The 14,274-nt window shown below is 47.5% G+C and overlaps 1 protein-coding gene across 3 annotated transcripts in view; it reads left to right on the forward strand.

Moving 5' to 3' along the window:
- The window catches only part of XPO6 (exportin 6), a 56,595-nt gene that overhangs the window by 8,835 nt on the left and 33,486 nt on the right, over window positions 1-14,274 (forward strand). For 2 of the 3 annotated variants that reach the window (XM_039560351.1, XM_010392115.2), the window contains 3 exons: window positions 7,361-7,451; window positions 9,115-9,227; window positions 12,090-12,287. In XM_039560351.1, coding sequence (XP_039416285.1) covers window positions 7,361-7,451; window positions 9,115-9,227; window positions 12,090-12,287 — 402 coding nt within the window. Of the gene's footprint in view, window positions 1-904; window positions 991-7,360; window positions 7,452-9,114; window positions 9,228-12,089; window positions 12,288-14,274 lie in introns of those variants that run through there. The other variant, XM_010392114.3, reaches the window with a different exon arrangement.

The raw sequence follows: 14,274 nt of genomic DNA on the forward strand, positions 1-14,274 counted from the left end.
CCAGAAATCACTCTTGGGCTCATCTTCAGCAAGCATGGCTTGAAACAGCACTGTGCCTAAACCTTCCTTTGCTTATTCCAGCCTGCTGGGATTGTTTTATTCCTTTGCTGGGTTTCTAAGGGAATTCCTAGGTGCTGAAGCCTCTGGGAACTGCTGGGTGGAGGACACTGCTTGCTGGGCTTGGTTATGTGGGTTAAGAGTTACTGGGTTAGAAAGAATCAGACTCAGACACTTGAGCCTGTTAATCAAAGTTCAACCTTCAAACCTGATACCTGGTTAACTGAATCTGCCTGTCCAAGAGGGTTTAAGAAATCAGATCCCTTGGGTATTGAAAAAGGTGCTGATTACTCGTGGAGCAGGCAGCGTTACAGGTAAGATGATCTCTGGTGCAGAAATCAGGTTGTCACTGCTGGCTCTCCATGGCCTGTTCCACACAGCCCTGCTCAACCCGGGGTCGTGCTGACTCCTTAGCTGATATTTAAATTCAACACTGATTCCTGACATGCAGCCAGATTCCTGAAGAGGGGAGTTGTCCAGCCAGGAGGGCTTTGAGCAGCTCTGGAGCTGGCCCTGAGCTCTGGGACCTCGGGGACACGGAGAGGAGCGTGCGTGGTGCCTTTGCTCCTCTGCCAGTTGCCTTGAGGTACAGCAGCAATCCGTGACTTTTATGCCACAATTGAAGCAAAAACTCTACTGTAACAAGTTTGCAAAATCTCCCTGTTGTTAGTGAGGTGCTGAAGTTGTGGTCTCTACAATGAGTGAGCCGGGGGAGGGGTCAGCTGTGCAGCCAGAGCTGTCTTGACGCGGCCCCAGGAGCTGAGCACAGAGCACAGAGCGAGGCCCAGTCTACTTTCGGTTCTTTAAACCACAAAAACATCTCTGAAGTGCAACGAGGAAACTGAGACTGAAGGCTGAGCCCCTGGTCTGATAGCATCAGCAGAGCACTGCTGGGGAGCACGGATGCTGTGGGCTCCTCGTGTCAGACCTCTGGTAAGAGACCCTGGGAGTGAGGGTGAAACCCCAAATTCTACAAGTTGTGGAAAGGATTAAATATAATGAGTAGCACTGCTTTTGAACTCCCAGCTCTGCCTGCCTGTAGTGTGTATTTTTCTTCTCTGGAGCATGTGTTTGGTGTCCTACAACTTTTTTAAAAACACTTCTTAATTCTGCTTTTCTTGCTAAAAATAATAGTGCGCTTCTCCCACGAATTTCACTGCCCTGAGTGACCCAGGGCTGTCCCACGGGTTCTCCAGTTTTTATGAGCAGGCTTGAAACAACCCACAAGCTTTCTGAGAGTGTGATTTCTAATTTACCTGTTCATTATCATGTTGTGTTAGAGCTGGGGCAGGGAGGGGCTCTGAAAGACACCCTGGTAATCCTTCAATGAGTAAATTGCTACCTCAGTACATGGACATGTTAGTATTGTTAATACTCACGATATGTATGTGCATCATTAAGTTAGGCTGGACTATAAATAATATAGAGGGAAGAAAATTAAGCAGCTGGAGTGTAGTTGTTTGTGGTTCTAGGTGTGTGACTGTGCTATTAATTAACTGCACAACACTGGAAGCAGAAGGCTCCGAGGTGGAAGAGGATGGGACATTGCAATTAGCAAAGACAGGGTGATGATGAGTTATTTTATACAGGTGCTGTGGATGAAATTTCTTGTTTCTTGTCTGTTTTTTTAACCCTGTGCACTGGCTTGTTGGTGGCATCACAGCAATTCCAGCTGGGAATGCTTCCAACATTCAGGATTCACGTTGTGTGCTCCTCTGCAGTCCCTCCTCTCCTGGAAGAGTTACCCACAAGCTGGTAGACATAGCTGATAATGATTTTAACATATAAATGTGATAAGATCTGAATCCTGATAACTGGGAGGAGGCTGAGCTGTGCTGGGCCATGTGTCTTGCACTGGAGATGGCAGGAGAGAGGGGTGGGTGGGATTGAGATGGAGAGGCAGCTCCAAAAAGTGAGGAAGCTGCAGAGGGATCTGCATTTGCTGCCAGTGCTCAGTGTGGGGGCTTTGTGGGCTGGGAGCTGTTAAATACAGCGGGAGCAGGGACTGCACAGGGGCTGACGGCAGGGATGAACAGGGGTGGGCGTCGGAATCCAAACCAGGGTGGGTGCAGGGGGTGGGAACAACTCCCCGACAGAACTCCCCATCTTTATTTAAAGAGTAGAGATGCAGAAGGGGGGTTTGATCTGCTCTGAGGGCTCCTGGGGTGCAGCAGAGCCAGGGCTTTTCCTCCCTGCCGCTGGAGGAGGTGTTGGGAGTTTGCGTGGTGTAAAATCCATCCTTGCAGGTCAGGAAGGTGCTCCAGCGCTGCCTGAAGGATGAAGTCACCTCTGTAACACTGCAGCTGCAATTAGCATCTTACTAAAAAAAGCTCTGGAGAGGGAATGCCTTAAATTTGTCTTGGAGTGATATCCATTTGCAAACACATTAGGGCAAAACTGAACAGAGCTAACCCTCCTCTTAGTTGTCATCAGCCGGAGTTGCCGTATTTAGAGCATCGTTTGTGTGATGGATGCTCTAATGGCAAACATTACAAGGTTAACAGCTTGTGGTTTTATGGCAAAGCAGTAGAGAAAAGCTTTCCCCTCAACAAAAAAATCCCTTCAGAGAGCGTCAAATGAAATTTGAAAAAAATAGAAAGAAGAGGAAGTGAACTCTAAATGAAAGCACTTGTGGAGAAAATGGCTTTAGAAAGCACTTCCATGTCTTGCAGAATGAGCAGGTGCTTTTTTAAGGGCTATGGTTGTGTTTGGTGATATGCAAACTAAAATTAGCATTGTGTCTGCTACTCAAGTGCATGTGCAGTGTCTAAACTGCAGCCCAAGGATCGCTGCTCTGTTGTTTGCTGGAGTTGGATGAGTAACTCATTCTACCCCACTGCTTTAGTCATAGTCTCCATCTGAGCTTGTTATGGAGTCAGCAGCAGGGTACAAAGAGTTTTGCTTCTCCAGAGCCTCACTGATGTGCAGCTGCAGTATTGAACAGCCTGAAATGCAGGAGGTTGGCAGCTTTTTTTTTTTTTCCCTCCCTTAATCAGCAGAAATCAGTTAATGACTCATACAGCTTAAAATGTAACTGGAGGATAGCCCTGAAATCAGCTGGTGGGGTAGGTCCTTCTTGTGGTGCTTTGGTGGATGGAGAATGTTGTTGGATGTGCAGGTTCTTGGTAGCAAATTTTGTATTTTCTGGCAGGAAAGGGAGCTGTTGGAGCTCATTTTCCTGCTTGGAGGAGGACACAGAGGGTTGGAGTCCAGAGATAACTGGAATGAGTAAGCAGCTCCACCCCTCATCTGATAGCGGTGTGAAACACCTTTAGCAAACCTCATGAGGGGACACTGGGTGGGAAGGACACAGATTGACAGTGGCTCTCTCCCACCCTGATCCCACAGCAAGCCCTGCTCGGGTCAGATGGGACAACTGCAGGAAGAGCAGACCTGGAGCAGAGCTGCTGCTTGCCCGGTCTGTGTGGTGTGGACCCAACCCAGCACTTACAGGCACCCATTTTGGGGAGGATCACCTGTGACACACCTCCTGCAGATGCTCTTTTGACCCAGTTTCCAGGTCAAACGCTGTATGTCCTTCTGGAACACGGGAATCTGCAGCTGCGGCTGTGTTAGCATTTAGCCCTGCTCCCTCTCACTCCCCTAAGGGAGCTGTGACAAGGACATCACCTTTGGCCAGGGGATCTGCTGAATTTGGCAGCCAGGGCCCTTGCTGTGGGTCAGAACTCAGCCACAGTGCTGAGGCAGGAGTGGATGGTGACGTGGCACATCTTATCTCCAGTGCTTTTTGTGAGCTGCAGAGTTTTTCCTGGTGAAAAGCTCACGTTACCTGGTCTGCAAGCAAGGGTTGGAGAACTGGATATGTTTTCCTGTGGTGGTTGTCAGAAGAGAGAAATGGTATTTCCTGATTGATCCAGCCCTGGGAGGCGCTAGGGGTGAAGGGGTCAGGTTTGACTTCTGAAAGAGAGTGGGAAGTATTTCTATGTCAATAGTTGCATATTTAGTAATGCCTCGTGGAGGTGAGGCAAACTGCCAGCCCTGACATAGAAAACTGGGGTAAATTCTGTTCCTGATGGTCCACACTTTCCCTGAAAACCTTGGAAAATGAAATCTCTGCATGACCCAGAATTTCAGACCAGAGCCTGAACTCAGCACTGCTGGTTCTGCCTGTCCTTCTCCTTGATGCAGAGTAAACAGGGAGCCCTAAAAGAAAGGAAACTGCTTGTTAACATGGGAATAACACTAGGAAATATTCCAGGTGCAGTCCCAGGTGCTCCAAACAGCTGGACTTTGATTGGAGTCTCACTAATCCACTTCCCAGGCATCTGGGTACAGGTACAGCAACCTTCCCCTGCAGCTCTGCACAGCATGTGACCTCCTTATCTCAGTGGCCTCCTTATCAGAGCCTTTGCTGGAGAGCTGGGGGATGACCACGTGCCCCAGGATCTGGGTAACTTCAGGAACACCCGAAGGCATCAGCAAATGCAGGTCCTTGGTAAGTCCAGCCTGGAGGTAGAAGGGGATCCTGGGCTGGGCTTTGGTTACCTCAGACAATTTTTCCTTCTCGATCTTCCTTTGGCCAAACCTCCCAAAGAGCCCCAAGAAGTCAAACAAGAGGAGAGAGCAATCTTGGAGGTCCTGCTGTGTCTTTGTGCCCAAGGTGGCCTTGGATGCTCTCCAGCCTGGGCTTTTTGCATGAAATCCTCGTGTTGTGCTCTCTGGTTTCCTTTCTTCCTGCTTTTGACACGTTGAACATCACGATCGTGGTGTTCTGCTTTGGAAGATTAACTGTGTTCCTAAGGAATAGAATCTTCTAAATCTCAGTGCTGAAGCGAGTGGAGGACATGGCAGATGTTCAAGATTTATAAGAACTCCATAATTTATTTCCAAAAGCAGGATATAAATCTTGAATCTTGGAAGAAAAGTATTTATGTCAACTATTCTTGCTGAAGAAGGATTGAATTAAGTATCCAAAGATGTCTGAGCCCTTCCATCCTGTGAAGGACCAAGAGTTTTCCATGGATTGAAGTGATCTTGGTCTTCGATGGTGGAAGGTGGAGTGGGAGAGCAGTGCTGCTCTCAGAGGAATTTGCATCAAATCGAGATTGGAAACTCATCTTTGGGGGTTTGGCATCAGAAACTGCTGGTGAGACTCACTCTGTGAGCAGCAGAGAAATGAAGTGCAGGGATTTAGGAAAATACTGGATTTGTATGTGTGGGGCTGCTTGGGAGGAACTGAGGACAACTTCTGTCCCACAAATGTCCTAAGTGTGGCTGTATCCTAAGTAATTAAGGGCTCCACTTAGTCAAATATTTCTTTTTAAAGTGAGGCTCTTATCCACAGTGGGGCTGTTATCTGGGAACGGTGACTGGCAGGAGGCTGATCCGTGGCTGAAGGGACGTTTGCAGCCCAAGCATAAAGGGATTCAAGCTCGAAACTTGAGCTGCAAACGTGGCTCTGCTTGGATTGTTGGTTGTTTGAAGCCAATTTCCCACTAACAACATCTCTTCCTGAAATAGTCCTTGGTTTCTAGAGCAGGGCTTTAAAAAGCAAGAAAAAAAGGAAAAAGCGGGGATGGAAGAGGAAAGGTAGGATGGAATTCAGTATTCCTTTGTAAATGGAAATGGTTGGTGTCCTGCAGAGCATCCACTTCCAGCTGCTGCAGAGCAGAGCCCTCAGGGTGGAGTTGTTGGTGTTCCCAGGGGTTAATGCAGTGAGGAGGGGCTCCTGCTGCTTGGCCCTTGGGAAAACTGCAGTGCATGGAAATGGGAATGAGCAGAATCCTGGAGTGTTTCTGCAGGATGTCTCACATGCTCTTCTCTGCAGGAGACTGCCAGGCATGGCTTTCGTTTCTGGTTTGGGGGTTTTTTGAGGCAGAAATTTCAGTTTTCTTAAATGTTTACTTTGTTCCTGTGCTTGAAGGTCTGGGCTTGAATCTTGATGGGTTTATTATTGATAGCATGGGTTGAAAACATTGGAGAGACAGCTCTGGCGTGGCCTGTGCTGTAGCAGGACTGTTTCTAAGGCTGTTGCCTTGCCAGAATAAAATCATCCCAACTCCAGAGAGCTCCAAAACTACGGCTGGATGCTAATCCTGATAATTTCTTTAAGGCTTAAAACTGTAACTAATGATTTCCAAGAATAAAAGCTAAATTGGGGGGGGGGGGGGGGGGGAGGGGGGGCTGTTCTTCTTGAATCAGATTGCTGAATACTGGCACACTGCTTTTTAGAGTGATGGAAATGCCTTAATTTTTCAAGCTTCCTGAGGAGCAGGATGGCACCAAGGCAAAGACAGGAAGAGGTGTCAGGGGTCACAGAATCATGGGATGGTTGAGGTTGGAAAAGACCTCCAGGATCATTCAGTCCAAGCTGTGCCCCATCCCCACCATGTCCCCAGCCCAGAGCACTGAGTGCCACATCCAGGCTTTCCTTGGACACCTCCAGAGATGGGCACTCCACCACCCACCTGAGCAGCCCATTCCAATACTTGCTCACCCTCTGTGGGAAGAAATTCCTCCTGGTGTCCAGAAGAAATCCTCTCAAAGTTTATGCTTCCCATGACAGGATATTTATGATTGCTGAACATCTGAAAGCATCTTTACTCGAACTTGCTGTCTTTGTGAGAGTTATTTATTCGCTTAAAATTCCTGAATGCCACCAAAATAAAAAGTTTGTTGTGTTGCTGTCCTCATGAACAGAGCTGAGCAAATGCTTCTTCATGTCCAAAGCTTTCACGTGCAGTGGACAAATCTTGCTGCTACCGACGAGCACTTTGAATTCCCAGTTATTTGCCCTGTGCTGGATTCTGGTGCATCTGGGATGTTCTAATGCCACCCTCCTGTGTCAGAGTGATGCCTTAGGGTTTTAGCTTTCATATTTCTCATGTATTTGTGATCCTGCAGTTCTTTAGTGTGTAACTGTAAACTCCACACAGCCTGGTAGCTGCTGTTCTCCCATCTTGGTCAGACAAAACAATTCCTCTCCAGGCCTGGGAATCAAGGACACCTCACTGCCTCAGGCCCCGAGAAATGTAAACAACAGTGAGTTGGGGAGGAGCAAACTTGGGGTGAATGACTTCATTACATGGAGCTGTAATTGGGGGATTAACCCCCGATATGCAAATGGACCAAACTTCCAGAAGTGTGAAAAACCCATGACCCAATATCCATTTTTGGGTGTAGCCCCTGGGGGCTTCATCTGCCCTAAATGTACCTGAAGTCTCTTCAATAAATATAACTGCTTTTATTCTCTTAATTTTGTCTGGCCTCTGGTTTTAGGTAGTCCCTAAAGGCATCAAGAGTGGGAATTAGTTGTAACTCTTTCCTTCAATGTCATTCCCAGGCATCAGAAGAGGCCTCGCTGCGGGCTCTGGAGAGCCTGATGACAGAGTTTTTCCACAATTGCACAACAAATGAGCGGAAACGTGAGATAGGTGAGTTCCTGCCTCTTCCAAGGATGCTCCCGGTGCTATTCCTGCCTGCAGCCCTCAGCAGGGGGGACTGGTTGTGTTCAGTCTGTGCCTGACACTGAACTGGCATCTCCCCCTCTCCTGCTTAGGTGGGAACTGGAAGGAAAGGTTTCCATAGTTTGGGTTCCAGGGAATCTGTGACAGCTCCGATGGATGATACAGCAGTGACATTTTCTCTGTACATTGTTGGATTGTGTGTCCTGGAAAACCTCTGCCTGGAGATGGAGCACGGACTTCAGCATTAGGAGTGCAAAGCCAGGCTGTCCCAGTTCTTGTGGGATGTCAAGCAGGAATAACAGCAATTCCCTTTGGGTGGTGGTGTTAAATATGTCCTGGAAGGCAGCAGGGATCCTGCAGGTGCTCTGGGGGAGCTGCTTCTGGTGGTGCTTGTAAAGAGGCACATTCCTTTTATTCCCCAGCAGCCACAGGGATGGTCTGAGGGCTGGAACCAGGCTGGGAGAGCTGGGGGTGCTCACCTGGACAAGAGAAGGCTCCAGGGACACCTCAGAGCCCCTTGCAGGGCCTAAAGGGGTTCCAGGAGAGCTGCAGAGGGACTGGGGACAAGGCATGGAGGGACAGGACACAGGGAATGGCTTCCCTCTGCCAGAGGGCAGGGCTGGATGGAATATTGGGAAGGAATTGTTCCCTGGGAGGGTGGGCAGGCCCTGGCACAGGGTGCCCAGAGCAGCTGTGGCTGCCCCTGGATCCCTGGCAGTGTCCAAGGCCAGGCTGGATTGGGGCTTGGAGCGACCTGGGCCAGTGGAAGGTGTCCCTGCCCATGGCAGGGGGTAGGAATGGATAAACTTGAAGGTCCCTTCCAACCCAAATAATTCTGGGATTGTTGTGTTTCTGCCATCTTGTGCCAAAAGTGTGATCAGCATGAAAGGCTTGTCCCAGAAATCCTGTAAAATAAACAACACAAGGTTTTTGCTGTGGTTTTTCCGATGGTGATCTCCTGCGGAAAAGGTATCCCTCACTTTCCTGCTTAAATTGCAGGAAAGAAAACAATTGATTAGGCCTTAAATTTGCTTAGCCTGTAAAGCAGCCCTTGTGGCTTTTATCTTTGTCACATTGTCACCTCGAGAGAGGTGACCAAATCCTCCCCTGAGCGTTCAGGGAGGTTTCTGCTACCCTGAGCTGCCACAAAGCCAGCAGCTCTTGGAGTTGCATTAAAAGAAGGTGGGTGTAGGTGGTCTGAGCTGCTCCTGCTCTCTCACAATGACCCGAAACCCCAACATTTGGCTTTCACAGCTAAAATAACAATGCTCCTAACACAATTGTTGTGTGATTTGTTTTAATATTCACCTCTTAGTCTGCTGCAGTATTGATGTCAAAACTGATTCTAACATGGCACATCTGTTTTGTTTTCATTAAAGCCTGTTGTTCCATTGCTTTCAACACAGGAGAATGTGATTTTATTCTATTTTTTGCCTTCCTCCAGGTTGTTTGGGTCATTCCCTGAACACAGGGTCTCTTCCCTGCTCGCTTGCTGTGCTATCACTATACATTGTTATGGCTTTATTTGCAGCTACAGAATTTTAATGGTATATTTTACATCAAAGTCAAATTAAAACTGAAGTACATTTTAAAGTAATATTTTATTTTTATGGTTTTTTTTTTTTTGCAGAGGAGCTTTTAAATAACTTTGCCCAGCAGATAGGAGCCTGGAGATTCTGCCTGTACTTCCTGTCCAGCACGAGGAATGATTATGTGATGATGTACAGCCTGACAGTGTTTGAGGTGAGGGCTGAGCTCCTGCCTGCTCAGTGCATTCTCTGCCTGGTGCAGTTTTATCTGGCGATCGATTTTTTGGGGGGAAATGTTTGTCTGAAATGGCAGCCCTGGTAAGTACAGTGATAAAAGATGCTTTTATTGCTCTCTGCTAGAGAGGTTGCTTAATGGCAGGCTCAGAGTGGGAGAATATGAATCTTTGTACACAAATTGAAGAATTCATTTCCTGGCATCTCTAAGTACAAATTACCTCCAGTTTCAGAGGCTGCTTGAGTTTCTGCACAATGCTTTTAAGGGTGTTATTGCTTTGAAGCTGTTTTTATGATCAGAAAGATGGGGGTGATTACCTGCTCCTGGCTCCTGCAGCCTTTGAGTGCTGAGAGGGAAGGCAAACTTGCTTTTATTTTTTGTTATTCTTCTGACATTTTGTAGTTGTGGTTGATGCTCTTGAGCTACATCCTGCAAGCTTGTGCTGGTTGTAGAGGTGAGGGGTCTCTCTTAGACAGCCACATCCCACTCTTCACCTGCTTCAAAAAGAACAAAATTTGGGTTAAAAGCCTTGATCTTGATCTCTGTGTCTACTGGACTAAGCAAAAGTATTCTGTGAATAGCTCTGTTGTGTCACTGATTTCTCAGTGACCAGCTCAGTGTCTTTCCCTGAGGACATCCTGGGATTTGGTCCATGTCACACCTCAGTCTGGGCCATTTGTGGCTTGTGTGTTGTGTTCTTGGCTGGGTGGGCACTCTGAGCTGTGCCTCTAAATCAGAGGGGTTAATAGTCACTAAATCAGGAGGGTTTATAGCCCTTGCACTGAGCCACTTTTTAGATAAATTATGTGTTCAGATAAAAACTCTGCTCTTAAAAGTTGTGTTGTTTTTACAAATTATCCACATAATTGTTGATTTCTTCTCTTAAATATTCATTTTACTTATTAGGGATTGCAGAGGGAGTCTGGACCCCATCTGCAAATTGAATCGGATTTACCTTCCCCTCAAAAAGGGGTGATCATGGCAAATGACATAGGAATTATTCCTGTTCAGGGGATGGTGTCCCACTGATTTTCCTGATGAGTAAAAGAAAGGCAGGGCCAGGAGTTAGATTCAGTGATCCTTGGGATCGTCCTGTGTGGATCCTACCAGCTCAGGATATTTTATGGACTTTGGTTACTGAGCCTCTGCCTCCCTGGAGGGGCAAAAAGTAGCCCTGAAAAACCTAACTGTGCCCAGAATAAAGAAATCACTGTGCAGTGCAGAGGGAGGGATGGGAGTCCCCAGCCCAGCTGGGAGATGAGGATCTCTCCATGGAGCTTGAATTCCCAAAATTAACTGGTGCAGTGCTGGACATGAACTGCTCCTCAGAGCCATGGTGTGCCCCAGCCTGCAGCTTCCCCAGCTGCCCTTGGGTACTGGATCAAAGGGCTGTGCTCACAAGGATCATTCCCAAAACTGCCCAAGGACATGGATTTCCCAGACTGTTTAGGAAGTTAGCAGTGCATCTGGACTAAAACTCCTCCTGGCCCCCTTCCAGATGAATTGTTTTCACCTCCTGCTTTTTGGAAAAGAAAACATCTTCCCACAAGCATTTATAGGGAGAAAGCTGCTGCTGGCAGGTGGGAGGAGTAGGGCAGAACACAGTGGGCATTAAAGGGTGGATGTTAAAGCTAAAACATCTTCCAGTTTTATTGGGATTCTGGACTTGCAGCAAGGAACCCTCAGCTGCTTGGCCATTGTTTTTAAGCAGTACTTCTGGATTTGCTCTGCTGGAAAACACCAAAACCAACTTCTTTGAGGGACTTCTGTATAAATATCCCTGTGTACCTCTGCACTGGGAACTGGAGTCTCTGTGCAGTACATCCTACTGTGGATTGCATCTCCTTTGAACATACATCACCTTCCAGTTTTGGATATTTGAGGCTTCTTCCAACCCAAACCAGGCTATGATTGTGATCTTCAGCGTTCTCCTCCTCCAGGCTGAACCCTGCAGAGGGGCACAGACATTGCCTCAGCCTCCTCTCTGGGTTATCCCAAGAGATTCAGCTCCAGAGCCCTAAATGGGTTCGTAGCAGGGCAGGGAAGCAATTTGCAACTCTGCTTTTCTTTGGATTCTGTCTGGCTTTAAGTGGACTAAAAGCTTTCTGTGCTAGTGGTGCCTTGTCACTGCCAGGCAGTGCCTGCTCCAGTGCCCTTCCAGCTCAGCTTCAGGAGACCTGGAGGGCATCAGAGGCATGGAAAACCAAACCTGCTTCCCTGATTTTCTTTTCCTGCTTCATCCAAGGCTGTGCTTCCCCCTTTAGAGGGGGAAACCTCAGTGCCCAGGGTTAAAAGGTAGAGAAAATCATTCTGTGCCTGCCACTAGTTCTGCTTGACCCAAAACCAGTTAAACCAGTAACTTCAGCTCCATTGTGGCACTGCCAGTCCTGGGCCATGAGGTGCAGCAGCTCTGTCCCTGCTTTGTGTTGTTCAGCCTGGAGAAGAGAAGGCTCCAGGGACACCTCAGAGCCCCTTGTAGTGACTAAAGGGGCTCCAGGAGACTGAGGACAAGGCATGGAGGGACAGGACACAGGGAATGGCTTCCCACTGCCAGAGGGCAGGGCTGGATGGGATATTGGGAAGGAATTGTTCCCTGGGAGAGTGGGCAGGCCCTGGCACAGGGTGCCCAGAGCAGCTGTGGCTGCCCCTGGATCCCTGGCAGTGCCCAAGGCCAGGTTGGATGGGGCTTGGAGCAGCCTGGGACAGTGGGAGGTGTCCCTGCCCATGGCAGGGGGTGGCACTGGATGACTTTTAAGGTGCCTTCCAGCCCCAACCAGTCTGATGTTCCCTGGTTCTCCACGTCCAAGGTGAGCTCATTTGGCACGTCCTTTGCTTTTCCAGAACCTGATCAATAAGATGTGGCTGGGGGTCCCATCCCAGGACAAGATGGAGATCAGGAGCTGCCTGCCCAAGCTGCTGCTGGCTCACCACAAAACTCTGCCTTACTTCATCAGGAACAAGCTCTGCAAAGTCATCGTGGACATCGGCCGCCAAGACTGGCCCATGTTCTACCACGACTTCTTCACCAACATCCTGCAGGTAAGAAGTCTGCCCATGAATGAAGTCAATTTTTCCCTTAGAAACATCATTTTGTTTCCTTGAGCAGGGATTTCTTTTGATGAAGATTAAATATTAAATGTTGCTTCGTAAATTCCTTTTTGATTTTGTGGTAACCCTCAACTTTTTACATGTTACATTTCACTCTAGGGTTAAAAGTGTTTTGAGGAAGGAACAATATTGTGCCACAAGTATTCACTTTGAATTTTAACTATTATGGGCTAGTTCTTGAAAATGCAGGGAGTGTAGGTTGTTCTTTAAACAAAAGAAAATCAATAAAACCATGGATGTGTCACTGATTCTCAGAAGGGCAGTTTCTCAATGGGGCTGTTGGAGGTTTTTCACCCAACAGCCAAAGACACCCCAAAATCTCTGGTACCTCATCCTTAAGGTCACTAATGGGATGTTGTGGGGGTGTTTAAGAGGGCTCCTGCAGGAAGGCTCAGCTATGAATTGGAGGATCCTGACTGAATCCATGTTATTAGCTGGAATGTTGGTTGCACTTCAGCATCCTTACAGGGAATCCTGAGCCAGGCTGCTGCTGGAGCCTCACCAGGCTGGTGCAAACCTCTTTTTGTTGGAGTATTTTGTCTCCAGTTCCCTTAAAATTGTTCCTAATTGGCTTAAAGAGGCTGAGTGTAAACTGAAGTGCTGCACAGGCTTTTTCTGCTGACATAATTACATGATTTGAATGCAGCAAAGCCCACGGCCAAGCCACAAGGCAGTTATTTAAATCCGAGTCCTTGAGTGGCAGGAGTTTATTTGTTAAGGCAAATGGATCTAGTATTAATTGCAAAATTAAAAAAAAAATACTATCTTGGCTCCAAAGCTCATTGCTGGCTGGTGTAATCACTTTGCTGACAGTGCTCTGGAGAGGGAGGTGCTGCAGGTTTTGCCTCAGTTGTCAGTTTGATAACAAATACTTGGAGATAACTGTTTCCACTTGGAGTTTCACCTCTCATTTCACCTGGATCCAAACGGAAAGGCAGCCTGAGCTCTCCTGGCCTTTCTAGCACCCTGGGGTTATCTTAAGGGATTGCAGAGCTCCCTTGAGGAATCTATTTTCCCTTAAGCCTCTCCTTGTGAGCTCAGCAGCGGAGGGAAATGTTCCCATAAATTATGTGGCAGACACATTCCTAAAATGTTCAGAAAAAGTGGAAGAAAAACAGTAATGCTGAATTCCAGGGCCTCAACAGAAGGAAGAGTAGCACAGGAGCAGAATGATTTGCTGTTAGAATTGCAGATGAGCCCTGTTCTCAGGACTTCTCTGAGATCATTTGCAACATGTTCTTTAGCATTAAATTGTATCCCAGTACTCTGAGTAGTCTCTAAACCTTTTACTGAACCTCTGGAGGGGTGGAGAAGAAAGGTAAATTGAGCTATTGTGTTGTCATTCTGCAAATCCAGTAATTCTACATAAAGTGCTGCTTCCTTAGAGGTTTAAAATTTGTTTAGCCTGACTGAGGTACCAGTGCCTGGTATTGCTAAAACTCCCTGGGTTTGTCAGAAAATATTCTGAGAGATGATTTTCAGTCCCTTCACAATTTACCAACAAGTTGGGTGTTTCATTGAGCTCTTTGCCATCTGCTCCTGTGTCTGGGACTTCTTTTCCAAAAGCCAAGACGTGTGTCCAGATGAAGAGCTTTTAGATGGGCTGTTTGCTCCCCAAATATTTCACCAACCTCAGTGTTTTTAGCGGTGTTAACTCAGCCTGGCTCTCCTTTGGAGGGTTAGGGGATCAGGACCAAAGTCAGCCTGGATTACAGAATTATGGCTTCAAGGATTACTTGTAGCAACCAGGATTGGTTTTGGGCCTTTTTTCTCCCAGAGAGAGCAGTGCATAAATCCCTTTGGATGTGTCTGGTCAGCAGTGAAGAGCTGGAAAGAAAACTTTGTCCCACTTGAACAAGTCTTCAATATCCCAGTGGCTGATGGAGGCACAAGTCAGCTTTTTGTCCAGCCCTGTTCC

Source organism: Corvus cornix, chromosome 14 (assembly GCF_000738735.6).
Source record: "Corvus cornix cornix isolate S_Up_H32 chromosome 14, ASM73873v5, whole genome shotgun sequence".
NCBI classification, from domain to species: domain Eukaryota; kingdom Metazoa; phylum Chordata; class Aves; order Passeriformes; family Corvidae; genus Corvus; species Corvus cornix.